This window comes from Oreochromis niloticus, linkage group LG7, assembly GCF_001858045.2.
Source record: "Oreochromis niloticus isolate F11D_XX linkage group LG7, O_niloticus_UMD_NMBU, whole genome shotgun sequence".
NCBI classification, from domain to species: Eukaryota; Metazoa; Chordata; class Actinopteri; order Cichliformes; family Cichlidae; genus Oreochromis; species Oreochromis niloticus.
Genome location: NC_031972.2, coordinates 54,244,703 through 54,264,429, shown reverse-complemented (window position 1 = coordinate 54,264,429; position 19,727 = coordinate 54,244,703). Strand labels below are relative to the sequence as shown.

The 19,727-nt window shown below is 42.6% G+C and overlaps 1 protein-coding gene across 1 annotated transcript in view; it reads left to right on the top strand.

Moving 5' to 3' along the window:
* The window catches only part of igf1ra (insulin-like growth factor 1a receptor), a 68,412-nt gene that overhangs the window by 6,367 nt on the left and 42,318 nt on the right, over positions 1–19,727 (top strand). The window contains exon 2 of the mRNA XM_003440598.5: positions 2,896–3,462. Coding sequence (XP_003440646.2) covers positions 2,896–3,462 — 567 coding nt within the window. The remainder of the gene's footprint in view (positions 1–2,895; positions 3,463–19,727) is intronic.

Here is a 19,727-nt window from a genome sequence, read left to right as displayed (position 1 = left end):
CTGAAATGTATCTGGTGTATGTAATAATGAATAAAGGATTTGGTGTCTTAATCTTATTTAAGCATCGTTGTCTTCGCAACAAATGAGCTGACTGGCAAGAATCGGAGAAGCCTGGAGGCTTAGTTTGAGGCAACGTCTTTCTCGGTCTTTTTGCGAGGAAATGATTGGAATTCCTGGTACTTAACATGCCTAATGAGTAGAACAAGGGAATCACAAAGAGGAGGTCTGTGTAATTCCTTTCATTTTATTCTTCCTGGCTTTCTTTGTGAGCGTAAATCTGCTTTGCATCGACGGCACTCAGAAAGACATTTACTGCATAGCGGTTTCTGTTTGCTGCCATTTTACACCAGGATGGCCCCTGATAGCTATGCTTGGCAGAAATCTTATCTTTCCCTGGCCAGACGCCTCCTGATTTTATTAATGCCCCCATCAGGAAGTGGAGCCTAGAGTTTCTCTTTACTAACAAACAAATTAGTCTTTGTATTTGAGTGGCTCCACCCCTCCTCCCTCTTTCCCTCGGCTGCTGGAGAAGCTGGAAGAAAATTCTCAATGAAACAAAGAAGACATGCAGCTCGATGGCTCACGAGTGCAGCCCAGGGGCATTGGTGTTGATTGGGGAAAGCAAATACTATTTTCTACTGGAGTAATTGTTTCCGTTCTAAATTTGGACATGTGAAACACCCCTGCAGGAACAAATATAGCCCGTTCACCCCCATAAAGATTACAATTTCTATTTTTGGTAGAATAGCTTTAATGAAGCACATCAAACGTGGCTTTTTTCCCTTTTTTTTCTTTTCAGAAAAACAACCATGACTGAAGTGAAGTTAATATACTAACAGAACTATTTGTATGCTTGTTAGATTTCTATGTCATTGTTCTATAGTCTAGAAAAACAATCTGGAGGCATAGTGTTTGTGCTGGGAGTGGAAACTGTTTAGCTCTTTTCTTTATCCTTTAGCTCTCAGTAGACAGTGTTTTGACAAGGCAATGAAAACATGTCTGATTGTCTCATTGGATGGACACCGTCACCGTGTTGCTCACGGTGACGGCGTCTTAAGCGCCTTTACGAACATAACAGGTTTAACCTAAGAGCTTGTATGTCATTGCATTTCCTGAGCTGATTGTTGAACCCTCTTTTAGACACTGTTAAAAAAATATATAAAAATTCAAGTAGAAGATATTCTGATTTCATAACTATTTAACATGCAATGCAAGGGAATTAGTTGTCCTTTGTCTGAGATTCACAGAAGATTTCTCTTAAGCTTTTTGACTAACAGTTGATTCCCAACCACTGGTATTTTTACCCCAGAGAGTACTTGAGCTGTTGTATGAAGGAATGTGAAAAAACTATATAGAGAAAAATATGATTTATAGTCAGTCAGCTAAAATTAATCACTAAATGGAACGAAATAGTCAGGGGAAATGGGTGAAATATGGATGTTTGAATTAAAATTGGACTATTTTAACTTCACTGAAGTGAAATATTAAAATAGGTAAAAGTAATATATAAATTGATTAAATAGCTAAGTACAAAAAAAGACAATTATGTGGTACCAGTAGAAATAGTTGGCTTGAGAAAATTGATGAACAGAAAAAGAGTGAATTGGTAAACAGATTGATAAATTATTGAAACTGATAAAAAAATAATAAAAGCTTGAATAAAGTTTGCAAAGGTGCTGATGAAGTGAGACTGTATAATCTACTTTGAAGCATTTACCCTTCTTGCATTGGGGTATTCAAAGGGTATTCAGTGTGCACAAAGAATTGAAGACAATGTAGGATGTTGCATAAACAGGCAAGTACAGCAGATGTCATATCTAAGTATAATCATATACCCAGGATTTGCTTTATGCATTTCCTTTGCGTCATTATAGGACCAAGAGTTATTTATTTATTTGTTTGCTTTCTTCTTTGACTGGCTGAGCATCTATTCTCTGTCTTGTATTTTATTTTCATGCTGATTGATGACTGTTACTTGTGAAGTGACTCATGACTTCCAGTGCTCCATAGAAGTATGTTTCTTTGCTTTTCTGACAAAACCTGTCGACACCTTGTCGCCTGGGGACAGACATGACTAACTTGGCGCATCCAAAACTGCATACAGCATGTATGTAATTGCATGTTTCACTGCGATAAGGTTTCCCTTGGTGTAGTTCCTGTTTTGCACAATTAATAGGATAGCTGAGTATCATCAATAAAAAATACAGTCTTTTTATTGTGTGTGTGTGTGTATGTGTGTATGCATCTGCCTGCTTGCCTGCCTGTCTGTCTGTCTGCATATGGGTGTGTGTGTGTGCGGTGTGAAGGGATGCTCCAGGCCTTGTGGTTTCAAGTGCTGTTTTCCGAGAACAGAGAAATATCTTATTTAAATGCTGGGGTTATCTGAGGTGAAAGACCACATGTCTTCCAGCGAAATGCAGGGTTTGTATCTGATATGATACAAAAGATGTATGAACATGTTAACTCTCGCGCTTCATTGTGAAAGTAAGCGACTGTTTCTCTCATCACCCCTTTCAAAATGCATTCACCTCAGTTGACCTTGGTGAGAACCTCTCCCCTGTGTCGCACTTAAAAACTCCTTTCCTGAGAGAGCAGTGAGAATAAATCAATTTCTTTCATGCAGCGTAGGAACTTGGTGTAAACATGCTGTTTTTCCTATATGAAAAACTGCCAGCAAAGTACCAACTTTACCGTACTAACAAAATTATATGTTTCAAGAAGATTACTTATGTGAAAATCTTTTTTGCATACACAATCTACAGGCTGTATTTCCCATCGAACACTGGTGAAACTGTGTATATGATGCATATGTAACACTGTAATACTCTTCTGTTGTTCTTTTTCTTTGTTTCTCAATGAAGAAAACAGTAAAGATGTGTTGTCTGTGTGTTGCAGTCTGTGGCCCGGATATCGACCTCCGAAACGACATCGATCAATTTAAGCGTCTTGAGAACTGCACGGTGGTGGAGGGCTACCTGCGCATCCTCCTTATCAACGAAAAGACCAGCAACAACAGCCAGCAGGAGGACTTCCGCTCCGTCAGCTTCCCGAAGTTGACCGTCATCACCGGCTACCTGCTTCTGTTTCGTGTCTCGGGCCTCGATAGCCTCAGTGTGCTCTTCCCCAACCTGAGCGTCATTCGTGGGCACAATCTCTTCTACAACTACGCCCTCGTGATCTATGAGATGACCAGCTTAAAAGACATTGGGCTTTACAACTTGAGGAACATCACCCGTGGGGCCATGAGGATCGAAAAGAACCCTGAGCTCTGCTACCTGGACTCGGTGGACTGGTCATTTATTATGAACACTGAGTTCAACAATGTTATCAACGGGAACAAGAAGGCGAAGGAATGTGACAATGTCTGCCCGGGGATCATGGAGGATAACCCTCTTTGTCAGCAGACGACGTTCAATGACAATCGTAACTACCGCTGCTGGACCTCCAACCATTGCCAGAAAGGTAACCCTGAACTCCTTGGTAGTTTTCATCATGGCGATGTTTGAGCGATGCTTTGTGCACAGTAGAGTAAATGCTTTGATCTAGCTCGGAGGTTTCCAGCATCACAAACATGATGAAATCGTACATTTCTTCACCAGTGAACAAATCCCATGAATCTATGCAGTGTTTTTCCTTCATTTCCGTCAGGCAGTCAGATTGTCCATGGGCCAGTGCAAACATTTCCTCTCTGTTCATTACAGAGACCTTGTCTTTAGATCAGGCTATTTGTGGAATGAAGGATGGCTGCAATATAGAGCACCAGGTATTAGAGAGGCATACTCAGTTGAGGTTAAAGTTGCCCTGCCAAGAAATGAGGTAGTCTACCTGTCTGGACCATGTCAGCTAAATATTTGCCTGAGGGACATTTTGCGATTTATGAAAAGGGGTATATTGAAAAATAAGGGGGGGAGGGTCATTCTTGTTTAACTTTGGCCTTGCGGTAGGGTCATGCATTTTTTAACAGTTCAGGGGAGGGTCATATTTTTTATGTTCATTGCATTTAAATTCTTTCCATTCTGTAGAGTTGAATCAGTTCATTTATGAATATCTGATACTTTGTGCATCCATACAGCAGGCGGGTGTAGCACCTTGTGGTCACATTACTTATCTTCACTGTCTTTTTCACAGATTTTAGAGTGTGAGACAGTTTGTGCTTTCAGATCAGAAACTGGGACAAGTAGATCTTCCGTCTCATGCCTCTTCAAAACAACTCTGTCAACCACTTCAAGTCTTTATAGGCCAAAAAGATGAGCAAAGATGCTTTTTGGAGAAATGTTATGTTGTTGTTGTCTAACACATTTCACCCACTCTTTTTATGAATTTAAGTAATTATTGCTGTTTGCTACCATTTGCAATACTTTCTGCACGTTTTTGGGTCTCCACCTGTTTATATGTTTATGATCATGGAAAATTTTGGTACTGGAGGACACCTATATATACCAGCAACTACTTTGACAGGTGTTTCTGCCTGCCTGTGGGCAGATGATGTCACAAAATGCGAGACACAGTCCTAAAACTACAAGGGTTTGTAGATGCGAGCAACATGAAGGCTTAGCTTGAAGACTGATTTGGTCCAACATTGTCTCTGGCTTGAAGTTCAGTTACAGGTCATGAAAATGTATTCAAAGTTGGAGTCAGGTACACATTTACAAAAGGGCTCATCGATCTATGCGTCAGAGGTTTGAGTTTTTTTTAACCATCTGCAACTACAACTAGCACATGATGACATTTTTATGTGAAAACTGTTTTTTAAAAAAAAATGTTCACCCTGCCCATTTTTGAAGGCATCTGTGCAGGTGCAAGGATTAGTTTGAAGTCAAAAACACCCCTGTCCTTCATCCCTTCAGGGAACCTCAGATTAAACAGTGGAAATCAAGCTTGCTGCTTTTTCCTATTGACCAAGTCGATGTCTATAGGAAAGCAATGGTGTTTACTGTTTGCGTTTTGTGAACTGCTGGTGCTCCCTGTATGTTATCAGCCCTTTGATCAATACACAATGAAAATGAACAAGGTTTTGTATGGTTGTCTTTGTTCGAAAACATTAAAATCTTAAATGGGCATATTTTACAAATACCATACATAGTAAAAGGTGCAAATCGCCTGTGATGACTTTTTAGTCACGTCTGTTCTTCCCACACTAGCTGCTATGTGGCGTTTTGTGGTGAAACCCTCTGTTGTTCTCACAAAGCGGACTTGAGAGGCAGAGCCGGAGCATTGTTTGAACCAGTTCACTTCTCTCAGAGGCCCAGGCGAGGTCAGGGTAAAAGCATTCATCTAGAAGGCCTTGAGGTCTCAAGGCTGCAGATAAAGGGTCTGGGTTTAGCTACACAGTGGTAAAAAAGGAGGAGTTACTGAGGCAAAAATAAGACATAATGAAGCTAGAGCAGATCTGTGATGTCTTGTAATATTCCAGGCTTTGTGCCTGTCTTTGTTTTTATAAAGGTTTGATGTGTCTCTCCTCCCCGCTTAAGATTCCTCTCTCCTCCTTCCTCCGCCCCTTTGTATAATTGCCTTGTTTTTCTCCAGTACAGATGTTCCTTCAAGGGCATGCAGTGGTATTCTAGTCAATACAGCCCGGTCTCCTCTTTAATTACACAACATGAAGAGGGAGTGATGTCTGCCTAGCTCACTGCTTTGCCCTCTGGGCCTTTCCAAATGTTTGTCCGCTCACCAGATACTGTTTCCCACACCAGGTTGGGGTGAATTAGACCAGGGCTTCTCAGAAGTGAGCTTTAATATGTTGCGTTACATCTGGATTTACGACAGGATGGAAGTGAGTAGGAGTGACTGTGCAGGGAAGTGCAGATTGGAGCAGAAATTCTGGGTGCCTTTTAGTGGCAGGGAGAGATGCATAGAGAAGCTGTTTGCAGGAGGAGGGGCATGGAGGGGAAATGTCAGACAAATGTCAAGTATACAAGCTCAATGCCAACCTCTCGCTGAAGGGCAGTGTACAGAGTGTTGAAAAAGGCCCCCCCTTCATCTATAACCCCCATGCTTCCTCATATATCCTCCCTGCCTTCCTTGTTATTACTCCCTCCTCTTTGTATATGTTGTCTGTTCTTGTCTTCCTAACTGTCGTTCTCCACTTCACTTAGCCTCAGTCTCATCTCTGATTGTCCTTGTCAGTTGTTCTGCTGGTGTTTCTTTTTCTATTTTCACCTAACTCTTTTCTGCAGGGCTTATCAGGGGCTGTTAACAGCTCCGGCTGTCAGATATCTCTTCATTGTTTACTTGTCGAAAGGCACTCACTCACACACGCGCACACACACACACTGGTCAGAACCACCAAGCTTGTTTGGCGAGACCCTGGCTCCTTCCACGCTGCCAGCTGCTTGCTTTGAGTTATGGGGGATCCCATGACTAAAGAAGTGTGGCCTGCTTCAGATGTCCTCCTCAGGTCTCTGTGTCTGCTGCAGACAGGCCTGCCTTTCACTGGACCTTATCCAAATCCGCATAGTCAAGAGGCAGTTGCAATTAGGCAGATGAACACTAAGCATGCCGCTGTAGTCATGGCTGGTCTTAGGGCCGGCTAGTCTTCATAGCTCCACTGGGAGGCACGCACTCTCTTACCCGCTGGTTCTCACATAGCTCACATCTTTATGCGATAGAATATTCATTTATGGTATGCTCAGCCTTGCAGGCACTCCGGTCTGGTTTCTCAACCTTAACTTAACCTGCCTAATTTAAAGCAGCACGTCTGCCATGCTTTATTTTTATATTAACAAATGCACGTCGTAATGATTTATTTATTGTCTTTAAGTGTAGTGGGACTTTAGGGTAAGTCAAAACTTTAGCATGAGGAGACCACAGACGTTGCTCTGCTGCCCTGGCTGTTGGGAGAGCTTTGCACCAGTCTGGGAGACTTTGCATTACTTTGCATTTAGTAATATGTTTGCTCTCTCTCTCTGCCAAAGACCTACTTGATATCTCTGGCCTGAGTGCTCTGACCTGAATCCACTTCACAGCAGAAGTGGGCTTTTTAATAAAAAAACGAAACAACACAAAAAAACCCCCAAAACCACTATTTTACTGTAGAGCAAGGTCTTGCAGGCAGACGCGATCTAGGATTCTTCCTGATGAGTAATAGCACCGATGGTGTTAAGTTTTCACAAATCTTCCCCAAATATAATAGAAAGAGCAAAATGTATTTGTATCATGAATCATTCTGACTGTGGCATTCAGTCGGTCTTATCTAAACGTGTCAAAACGGTGCCATTTAAAAATAAGTCGAAAGTGCTTTTTTTAAACAGCTAGTCCTTTAGTTTTTGAAAATGAGTAAACAGTATTTTTTTTTTCCACTAAGGAAAATAAAATGTCACAAAGCTTGGGTTTCAGACAGTGTTAGGTCCTTGGGTATTTGGAGGCCTCTGGGCCTCTGGTCTCTCACAGTGCATAATGATCATCTCTCCACCAATAATTATAACTCTGTGGTATGCAGTGTTTGAGTCTTTCAGTAATAGATGTTTCGCTTGGTAAATTAAGAGGAAATGACGATAATGTCAAGGTTGCACGTTTTATCAGTGCTTGCACCTTCTTTATCCTATTGCTCCATGGAAAAATCCAGCAGATGGCTAAGAAAAGGACTCGGAAGTTGGCCCGACTTCATTTTCGAGCTAATGTTATGCCTTGGATGTTCAAACAATGGTTATTTAACACCTTAGTGTTTGCAGGGATTTAATCACCACCTCTCCAAATTCGCCCATACCTGGTGTTTTGTAACAGTACGGTTACACACTGACTAGCCAGTTTTACTTTTGGTTGTTTTCCTGGCTCTCTGCTGATTAATTTAATTCAAATTTCCTGGAAATAACCACTCATTAAATACATTTGTGCAAAGTGGTTCTACGGTGGTTCTGCAAAGAATAAACTAGATTTATTGATCTCTACACCTCTCGTAACATGGAGTTAGTAGAAATGGGTTTGCCACTTTAAGTATATAAGGTAGACATTCCTGTTGGCTTAGTCATTGCAGTTGTGAGGGGATAAAGAGGGGGGAAATACACAGCAGAGGCTGTGTGCGGACTACACATGCAAGGCCGTAGAGAAACTTTATGTGCTATTTTGAATAATAAAGAGTTAAACTGATGTGTGTGTGTGTGTGTGTGGTCTGTTTGGTGTATGCAGCCATTGTTGTGTAATATAGTGAGCCAAGTTCATATGATCGTGCCTTCCCCCTTCTTTTGTTTAACCAACATCCAACAGTAGATACAACGAAGCTTTTGAATATTTAATGGCTTCTGGAGCTTATCAAAGTCCTGCGGTTACAGGCACAGGAAACAGCTCAAATACCAGTCTTGAGAATCCAGTGCTTTCCTGGGGGCATGCTCAGCACCATGACAAGTTCCCATACATCCGCTGTTTCCACTGGGCACAAACTACTTGCCTGCGCTTTGCTCCAGTTTGTACAAAGCTTGGGCAGAGTGCCAGTGCTGGTGCTAAAGTGAGGAGAGTCACTCACTCCCACCATCCTAAAGCCACCAGACTGACCGTGGAAAAATCACATCTGTCATGGTGTCTCCTGCCATGTTCACTGTATCACTGTATCACCACAGCTCCAAAAGGAGTGAGTGTGCCTGTGTGTGGTTTCTACCAAGTATTTGAGGATGTAGTCAACATACTCCAACCCTGCTGGCACACTGTGCGTGGCCCCTATTATTTCCCATGAGATCAGGATACTATTGATTCACAGTGTTATAACTCCATGTTGTCACTAAAATAAATGCATTAAATAGCAAATAAAGCTCCCTTTACAGCAGCCCTTTGTTTTCTGGGTTCTCAGATGTCTCTTCAAACCAAGGACAAGAGAAGCAAAAACAAGCTACTAATTGGTTTCTTTGCACGTGTGTGTGTGTGTGTAATACATGGGAAAGGATATTGTTTCCTCTGAATTTATCAGGCATAGATTTTTTAGATTTTATTTACTATATTGTCTTCACATTTTATTTGACTTCTTAAAGCACATTTGGCAGTCAGTGGTTATGTTAGCATTAGATAAAAGAATAGTTTAGTGAAATTGTTATTTGCTTTCCTTGAGACGGTTTATTTGCTGTGGCATGTTTACAGTGTTTTTAATTGTTGACATTACATGATACACAGTGCAGCTACAGTATATAAATCATATCTGGATTTCTTTTTTTGACAATACATCATTCAGTTTTTTCTGATATGATATTAATTACAACCAGTTGACTTGTCTTTCTGCGCTGTCATCCCATCTAAATCCCCTCACCCACCCTCCCTTCTCCTCTTTCGCCTCTCATGGCCTTTGCCACATTTCCCACCATCTACGTCACATTCATAAATGTCATGCTCAGGGCCCGTTTGCAGATGATGTTGGTGCATTAGCCCAAACAGAGACCTTCTTCACCGAGTACCCAGAACCTGAGCCCTCTTGAAGTAAAACTCAATTTGGTTACAAATAGTTGTTCTGCTCAATTGGTTTTATTGGTTGCCTTTGGACTTTCGAGGGGCTCGTGGTGCGATTGGTCAGAAAGGAATTCATTTTTCCTCAGGCTTTAATGTGTTTTGAGTTTCATGTAAAGACAAAATTGAAACGTATATTATTTCGCTTCGCTGTTTGGGCCAAGAGTGGTGAAAAGCCACAGACACGTGTTGACTGCTGTTACTAACTTTTAATGTCAACAGCAGTGTCCCTCTCTGTTATTTAGAATCGGTTGCAAGTTTGCAAAGTTTCATCGAGTCATGATGACACGGCTGTACAGTGTGCTATTGTCCATGTATGAACAGCAAGGCTTATTGTCCATTGATGCTTGACCCTGTGAGTTTATCCGACTCCTGTCCTCTGTGGCCTACAAAGGTCTCCTCTCAAAGCACTGACAGATTAGCCCCGCTTCCTAGGATTGCTTGATTGACCAAAATAGGACCTGTGTGTCTCGCTGCCAGGCTCCAAAGAGACTGACTGACACACTTGTACTCACATCCAAACATACAGACATATGCTCGCTTCTCTCACGTGCCATCGCTTTTGACAAATTTTCCTCAACTTGTGCCCACTGTGACTGTATCTGCTGAGTTTGTGTGTGTGTGTGTGTGTGTGTATGTGTGTGTGTGTGTGTGTGAGAGAGAGAGCCTGTGTAAGTGTCAGCCCAGTGTGTAATGTGTTTCCAGCCTGTTTGATGCCTATTTGAGCCACCCAGTTCCTCTAGTGTTAGGCTGCCTGCTGGCTTGTGGCTGCGCAGCTCGGGAGCTCTGACTCATCCTTTGCTCTCACTACTCATTCATAGTATTCATAGTATTCATTCAATACTATAAAACCCCCCACCCCACCCCCAGCTCTGTGGTAGGTTCCCCTCAGTCCTGCTCTAAATGGCAGGACGGGATGAGGGCTATCGCCACCTCTTAGCGACGCCTCTCTGAGAGGTGCAAGAGATGAGTGCCTGTGTCTGCTGCCTGTGCCTGCCCTCGGTGCCTTAACTGTGCCTCTGTCTGCCTGCCTGCCTCAGCTCTATCCCTCTTTATAACTCCGGCCACAGCAGCCATTTACTCATGCTAGGCTGGCTTGGCTGTGGCTCCTGGGAGATAATGTGCCATGCCTGCAAGTAAGCTCAGAGCATGGGTTAATTCCACAGTGGGGAAAAAAACGAAATCTCCTGCTGACAAATCTCTCCTGCAGAGGTGAGGATGTATGCTGGCATGCCACAGAGAGAGAGAGAGAAGAGTATCCTTTTTTTTTTTCTTGCCAGAATAGTTAGGTAGGTTCACTCAGGTCACAGAAACACTGGTCCTCTATTCTCTTCCTTTTAAATGTGTGGCGAGGAGACCAAAGGAGGATCTGAGCTACTCTTGTCTACCTTCCTCACCACACATGGCTGAAATGTGTGTGCTTCTTTAAAAACTGTTGGCCTCTGTTTGTTTTCTTCCATTACTTCTATAAACTATAAAAATATAAAACATGTATAATTACTAAGAGCCGTTTTGTATCCTGCAGCTGCTTAACTAACGATGAATCACGGATCCTATGGTTGTGTTTGTACGTGTCTCTTTTGTGCGTACGCTATCTCTAAAGGAGATATCGAGCAGGCCTCGGCGTGCCAGCGGTGTTTTGCCGTCTGTTCTTTTTCGGAGCATGTGCACAATGAGGAGATGAAAGGACATAATAAATTTACAAAGGAAACCTCATGAATTACACAGCTAGATGAAATGCCTCTGACAGCCACACACTTCCCTTTCAGGCCTTATTTCAAGTTCCCTATTGACCAGCATGAGGATTTAGATTACAGAAGTTTGAACTAAACTTTGGATAAGGTTGGCTCTCTAAAAATCTTCCCCGTCTAATGTTCAGTGTCAGCAATCGATGAAGGAGTCTTAACTTGTCTAATGTCATTAGCCTGCTTTCTGTCAGTGGCTTAGAATGACCTTGACCGTGTCTGGTGCCTCCCCTTCCTCTCTTCGTCTTGTTTGGGTGAGATCCCCAGAGTCCAGTGCAGTTGTCAACACGCAGCCTAATAGGCACAGGTGGCTGGGGCTCCTCTGCCTTCTCCAGCCCTCTTGGCATGGTTCTCTTGGCAGACCAGCAGCTCCTTGGCCATTCGCCTCAATGGGCCACTCCAAAGCAGTAATCACCAGTTGGTGCTTTGTTAGCATCAGGGTGGCCCCCAAGATGAATTATGGCTCTCAACTTTGAATTATGGTTCCTTCTGAAATCCAGCAGCGTGTGAAGTTCCGATCAGGATTCGCTGTATTTCCTCCTCCGGCAGGCGTGGATGCAAATGCAGTTTCATTCATAAAAGCTTTCAAAGAGATGACATGTCGCTAGATCAGCGCTGGTTTCCTCCCAGTTACTGATCACAGCAGAGCAATGTCCGAGAAGGGGATGTAGAGAGCGGGGGATGGTGTGTGTGTGTGTGTGTGTGTGTGTGTGTGTGGCGGGGGGTTGTTGGAGGAAAGAAAGCTCTGCAGCTGTATTGCACTATGCAGCAGTCAGACAGCGGCTTGTTACTGTGTCAGATAAATATAGAGGTCTCTAGAGCTCTGCACTGCAGCTCTATCTCTGCTCGCTGCTTAAAGGAAGGGAAAGGCCGCGTCACCTGGGAGATGCCACTCTCCTCATTCATCCTCACTAAATTGGCTTTAGATTTGCAGGACATTAAAGATTATTGTGAATCTGTAGGGATAGGTGGGGTATAAGGTGAACCACAGAGAAGGGCTGAAGTTAGGCACAAGGTGCGCTTAAACGTTTTTTGTCTACATACTGTCTTTTCACAGAGGTGTCATCCGACAGCACACTCGAGCTCAGTAGCTGTCATGATTTCATCCATAGCACTTACCAATTTCTTATGTTTATTGGCTTAAAAGTTAAGAAAATGGCGAGTGATGGCTTTGCTAATTCAGCAGCAAGTGCGCCAACCGACCCGCTGTGTATGCGTGTTTTGGTCCGAGCGCGCTTGCGCATCCTTCTTATAACAGCCTGGCTCATGAGGTCTGCTGATCGAGCAGAAAGTGCAGCCTGTTGGGGGTAAAAGAGGAGGTGCATTAGCTCTCCTTTCATCTGTTCCATCCTCTTCTGTTTGACGAGATCACAGTGGTTGATAAGCGTCCAGAGCGCCTTTGAAGTCCCAGTCGGGACTTCAGTTCAACCCTGCCCCCACCCCCCCACCCCCATTAGTGCGTCAATTACAGAAAGGCTTTGCAGGCCTTGTTTGCGCTTGAGTGTGAGTCAGGCTCCTCCCTGTGGCTGATAAACATACAGTCTCCATGTAAACATCACCCATTGTCATTCATATTTTATTACTCACACTCGTTTACTCAGCGTAGGCGCTCCTCTGTCATCCCAGCTTAAGCTTTTGATCTGTTGCACCTCTGCTTTTATGTATGATCTGCTTTCTTTGGATGAGTAAGTCAACGTCCATCGTTTCACCCCAGTTGGGAAAAAAAAACCCTACAGGTGTATTTACTGAGTTGTGGTCTGTTTCTCAACCCTTCTGAGAAGTCGCTCTGTCCTATATGTACTGTTGTTAGCACTTCTCCAGTCCAGGCATGTACTTGCTTGTAAGAAGCTTGTTGTTGCATTCCACCTACCTCCCTGCATAATATATGGTATTAACTTCCAGCCCTTTCCTTTGTGTCTCCCTTGGTCTGCCTGTGTGTGAGGTAATGACACTGATGCTCGTCTTCAGACAAACCCCTCAAACTTTGGTTTCCTTGGAAAAAAATAAACTCCCAAAATTAAGGGAACACTTGGGCAATTTTTAACTTTTACTCTTGGTGTGATTTATAATCAAGATTTTGGATTCCATATACTGTTTATATTGTCACTTTATTTGCAGCAAAAGACACAATGTACTGTTTGTCAGTAAAGATTTTCACCTTCAATATTTCATTTGTCAAGAGCTGATGTGTAATTTATGTGTTCCCTTCACTTTTTTTGACCAGTATATATTTTAGTGGGTAGGAATGAAGCCTTAGTGTGGTGCTGGGAAGGAAAGACAGGAAAAAAAAGAGCCATAGTCCAATTCAAACACGTTAGATTGTTGTTCTTTCTGTACGTAAAAATAGCCTCGCATAAAGCAAAAGGCCACATTCCTTTTCATATATGCGAGCGTTACATCAGTGGAACTTTTATTTATTTTTTCTTTGGTTAGGGTCAACAAAACTAGGAAATCTTTTTGTTCCTGCTGTTTTGTTCCTGATTGTTCTAAGAAGGCAGGGCCTTCAATGGCCGTTGTTTCCACTGTATGTTTTATTTACAGTAAAGATTTCAGAGTGTGTTTTTTTTCCCCTTTGTCTCTTTTTCAATACTGCAAACGGACTTCCTGTTTAGGAATATCATAACCGCTGAATTCGAGCTTGTTTTGAAATCCGTCCATTAACATTTTTTTTTCCCCTGTTTGGGAGCTCCAACCCCCTCCCCAAAGAGCGGTTTTCTTCATAACAGCATGTCCTTCAGTCAACAGCAGCTTTTTAAAGGACGAAGATTAACTCAAAATACTCGGCTTCGTGTTTAAAGTAAATGTCAAAACCACCACCTCCAGATGTGTGTCATCTGGAAAATAAACCAGGGACCAAAGACGCATGAGAAAGGATGTGTGACGCTGCCTCTCGGCATGTACTGTACCTACTGTATGCACTGTATATATGTACGTGCTTATAGCGTGCTCAGACAAAAATAGCTTTTGTTTAATTAGCGGTGTGACGTGCATGTTTTTGCTGTGCATATGTGAGTCATTCATCTGCACTAAGGAACAGTTTCCTCAGGGTCAAATCTACGCATGTAAAGGTTTCTCTCCCCTTTCTTCTGGTTCATGGCTTCTTTTTTTTTCAGATTAGTGGTTCATTGTGTTTACATCATAGCCATTAGAGCTGGGTTAGGCAACATGTTTTTAGCATCACGGGAAGAAAGAAAAAACGGAATAGCTTTTCAGGATATTGTTTTTTGATTTTGAGAAGGAACTAGACCCCTGTATCTCATCTTCTCTCTGTTTTCAGGCTTTAGAAAATCTAGCCTGTGACAAAACACTTTGGTCGATCACAGGTATTTTCAGACAAGAGTAGATGAGTCGTAAAAAAGTTATATAAAGTGCAAAACATTTCCACAGAAAAAGTGACACAGGGGCAGAGCAGGTTAAGCGCAGGTCTTTCCTGGAAAAGTAGCGTTTGAATTCAAAGTGTTGCCGTTAAACAGTTTCATGAAGTACAGTAAAGATCCAGGATGGTGACTGCTAGGGAAAGGCCATCCAGTGACGGCGCTTTCAGGCTGTAAGAGAGAACAACACCCACAGTAAAATTTTGCTCTGTGGTTGGTGAGTGTCTTGGCTTGCCCGAGGTGCATCACAAGGTGCTGAACTCATGGCTCACGTAACTCATTTTTAAAAACATAATAAATATACTTGTGACACCCGCAGGCACTAAATGATGCAATAAAGAACTTTTCCATCTCTAGACAACTTTGGGATTTTGCACAAGACAAAATCAACACAAGGCTAATGAATGTTGCTTTGTCTTCTATTTTTCCTTTTCAGATAAATTATTTTACAACATTTTACTAATTAGGTTTTATTTTTAGCCTTTCAGTCACTCGGTCAACGCTGACCCGTTTCAAGTTACAGTTGAACAAAAACCTGCTGAATGTCTATTTCTGTCTTCAATTTTGCTGTTTCATTTTTAATTTATAGCATTCTGCACGGTTTACTCAAGCTGACCTTTAAATGCCCATTTGATGCTTCTCTTTGTGGAGTTTTTGTATAAAGATGGCTATGTATTTATGTGTGCTAACTGGTTATGTTTTGAATGTTTTGAATAACAAGTACCTGTGCTACAAGTACCTGTTCTCCTTCATCATTTTTCTTCTTATTTAAATTGAACATCAATCCAGGGTGTTTGCTGTTCTTGCAGTGTATCTTTACATAGCATGCCAGTGCCGTGGAATCAGACAGACCCGGCATCTTACATTGCATCCCACTTTGCCGCCTCCGCTTTTTACTTTTCACAGATCGGTCAATTTAGGTCTCCTACTATTTTCCACATCCCGGATAAAAGCAAAAAAATGTAATGACCAAGAGGAATAAAAGTGCACTATTCCTGCTTGGAACATGAGAGTGAGGTGGGAGAGGAATTTACTTTTTATAATTTTTTTTGCTTAGGTGTGCGCTGATGAGAACGATGAGGTCAATGAAAGCATTATGGATTGTCTTTGAAACTATGTGGCTGTCGGATACGTGTGATGAAGCAGGACTCCTCTTTGTGTGTAAGGACAGTGGGTACACAGACTCTGTGAATGGCTCACATTGTGAGCCACTGTGTTGGCACCAGTGGCTTTACTGGCACGTAGATGTAGAGTCAGATATGCTGGACCCTGGCCTACTCTGTGGTATTATTAGTATTCTGTATCTCTGCAGAGGTCCTGCACACCTCAGCCTGCTGAGAAGCTGTCATGTAGAATCTCAAATGAAGGAATGGTTTGTTTTTACACCTTTCTGTCCACTGAGTTTTAATTAAGTGAAAGCCCAAAGTGGCTGAGGTACAGGCGTGTTTGCCTAAGTAAACATAATATTTAAGACCGGCAGCGATACCCCCTGAGAATGTGACCTTTTCTAGTCACTGCCTCCACTGCAGGATTAATTTAAGCTCTTGGAATTGGGATTTAACTTTTTTTTTTTTAAATTCAAATGTGTGGGTTTTTTTTAGCTATCTTTATATGTTTGTTATTTTTTCTTAATTGTGCGTAGATGAACAAAAAAGAAAAATCACAGTTAATCCCTAAAACTCAATCTGTGTCTGCTCCCAACAAATTTTAACATTGTATATTACAATTGAGTAAGAGTGTATTTCCATTCACGCCACATGGCAGCAGACACTAGCCCAGTGTTGTTTTGCATTGGAGTGTATGTAAATATCAGAGGGGGTTGTTATTTCCTAGCATGTAAGTACGTGCTCTGCCCAGTGAGCTCTTCGCTGCCGCCATGGAGACAGACACATCTGCATTTGGCGCGTCGCTTAGTGCCTGCGGGTGTCAGAAAATGCTGCACACAAGCTTGTGTTTAAGCTCTTGGCTCCGGTGCGGTGGGAGGAAGCGGCCTCTCGGGGCACAGCGAAGAGAGCCTGTGCCGTCGCCTCTTTTTAAGTGCAACAACGGAGATGTCGCTCTTGATTTATGGAGTATGAGCTGGGCGGGTCGTGTCCTGCCAGAGAGGCCGGCTACTTGAGGAAGAGGAGGGGAGGAGAAAAAAGTCAAGAGTGGAAAAGAATTGAGAAGAAGCAAGTGAGGTGGATGTTCATGCATGTCCACCCACCAGTCAGATCACATCCAGACTGACATCTGTACAAGACCAAGTCACGTGTTCTATTCCTCGGGTCCCAGAAATACCTTAAGAACTCCGATCTCTGACCAAGCCAAACGGTTAGGCTTCTCATTAAGTAATCACCATCAGCTTAGGCTGCTGAAATATTTGGCAGTGAAGAAATGAAAATGTAACTATAAAATGTAATAAGCAACCTCAGTGTGGTAAAATGCTGCCTGGAGAATTTATTTGTTTGTATATGTATTGTGTTATGTTTGGATGAATTGTGGAAAACGGCTGTGGTGTCAGGGCGACATACACAAGCATTGTGAAGTGTTTGTCTGCGACATTATTTCTCCTACCCTGCTTTCATTTTTTTTTTCTGTCACTGACAGACACACCCATACCAGGAATCTCTTGTGGTTTTTACCAACTTTGACTTTCTCATGTAAATACTTACCCTTTGAATGGCCCAAATTAGGGCTATCATGCTGAAGATTGATTCAAGATATTGGCCATGGGCCACTGTGGGGATGGTCTGCAGCGTGGCATTTTTTCTGACATAGCTCAATGGAGGAGGTCTCGCATGTCTGCCTTTGTGGTGGAAAAGGCTGTGTTTGTGTGTGTGTGTGTGTGTGTGTGTGTGTGTGAGTGTTTTAGGAGGTGGAGTAGGCAAGTTTGGGGTAGGGGGAGGTTAGGCCTAAAGAAACAACAGCGACTGCTCTTGAGTATGTCGCCTGTTCCCAGCTTCTTGGCAGTAAATTTGATCAGAAAAAATACACACTCTGGCTTTACAATGCAGGCCTTTGTCTCTGGTCGGCATCGGAACCGTAAACCATTTTGGAAACTGTTTCCAGCTTATTAAAACGTTTCCAGACCGTGACTGTTGAAGCAGTGAGTTTTACAGTTAATTGCTTGGCATCCTTCCCCATCTTAGGTCTGTCATGGGCATCTTCAGAGAGTAAAGACTGTGGCTAGGATTAACTATTGGACTTCTCTACTATTCACTTTCTCCTCTCTCTCTCTACCTCCCCATGCCCCCTTGGCTTTGATTAACTGTGAAGATCATAAGCCAGTTCAAGTGTGGCCTCATACCCTCATTGCCCAGTGTCATTGTTCTAACTAAACTGCTCTCTTCAGCAGGAATGAATTAGCCTTTTGTGCTCCAATGGCCTCTTTACAAATAGCCATTAATGTTCTGTTAGTTTAGTTTGGACTCTATTTAAGTTAAATCACAAGCACTATTAGGCAGTGTAGGCTATTACAGACTTGCCGCTAATTGTCGGTGGAATTGAAATTACATTGTGAGAATAATTAGATTTCTGTTCTCATTTATTGGCTCCAATGTGTTTTGTTTAATCTGAGTTTAATCCGGTTGTCACTCCCGATATCCTTTCTGAATTGATGTCTTGGAGATAATGGGTGCATGGCCCCCTTGTTATTGGACACCGAGGTGTTCATTGCTCATCTCGGTAGCCTTTTCTCTCTGTTACCTTCTCTTCTCTCGTCCCTTTCTGGATTTTTGCCTGTCGCTACAATCGAATGACCACAAATCTTCTAACTTTGTTTTCTAATGTGTTTTGCTCCATTAAACTCCCAGAAGAAAATGTCTTAAATGGACTAAACAGAAACATGAGGAAGCTACTGAAAAGAAAACGCTGTTCTTTGATTTCACTGGGCTAATTTATTTCCGCTTAGAAAATGTATCCTTGATTGTTCACTAGTGCTTTCTGATGCCCTGTCTGTGACCGCCGAGGCATCTCTTGACACTTTTTGAACTGAATGTAAAATCAACATGGATTTCTCCCTCATGACATTCTAGATTTCCCTTGAGCTTTTGCCATATTTGTATTTTGTCTGTTCTGTAACATTTTACCCTCGGTTCCAGGGTTACGTAAGTTCAGTCTTGTGGCTGGCTTCCCTGTTGGCATTCTTGTCGCATACTGAAGATTCCTCTGTCTATGAGAGAGATAAGGAGAGAAGATACAATGGTGGCGAGGAATGGGAGATGTCACAGAGGGCAGACAATGGGCAGATTCTGTTAAATGAGCCAACTGGTATTGACTCAGGCTTACTGCAACTTATCGTCTAATTGTCACAGTGTTGGCGTTATTCCCTGGGTGATATGTGGCTGATGAAACTAAATCCCAGATATATGGCTTGGTGAAGAAATGTTCTAAACACAGACAGTGCTCGCTCTGGGTGTTTTGTAGGACACTGCATGTTGGGGCGGGTGGGGGGGGGTCTGATTCTCACAGGGAGATCTGAAAAGAATACCTTTTGTTTCCTCATTTCTTACTTTGTCTGATAAACTCTGACCAATAGTTGAAGGTTGTTGACCCTCCATCACCAACTGTTCTCCTGCTACACTTGTTATTTCCTCATCCTCCTGCTGATTTTCACCCCAACAGCGCCTAACCTGGAAGACCACCTCTCTGCACTCTGGGTACTGTTGGCCTGTTTACCCCACATTAAAAAAGCAAAAGTGCCTTGGTTTGGGCAGGGATTACATAAGACTAGCGTCTTTGCTGACAGTACTGTACTGTCAGTACTGTCTTCACGTAATGTCACAAACTGAAAGAGGACATAACCCCTGTCCTCCAGAAACCTAATTTCTCACTACTTCTCATCTTGTTCATGCCTGTGGCGAATCATTTACTTAGGTTTCTGTGGCCGTTTTCACACAGGAACTTTGGACAATTTCAGAAGATCGGGTCAGGATATTTTCCACAGCTGTCCTTTCTCACATCTAGCACGCAGAAGAAAATGGTCTGTTTCAAATGCGTTTGCACTCAGGGAAATGCTCTGTGTGGTTTAAGCGAAGGAGCTGCCTTCATGTATGCATGCAGGAGGCACCACACATGACACAAGCTCACTAATAATGAATGCACCTGTGCTATTTGTGCGTCATTGCATTCCAACATTATATAGAATTTGTAAAAGGAAGGTGATAAGGTTATCGACAGCTTCATATAAGCTGCTGTCAGTCAC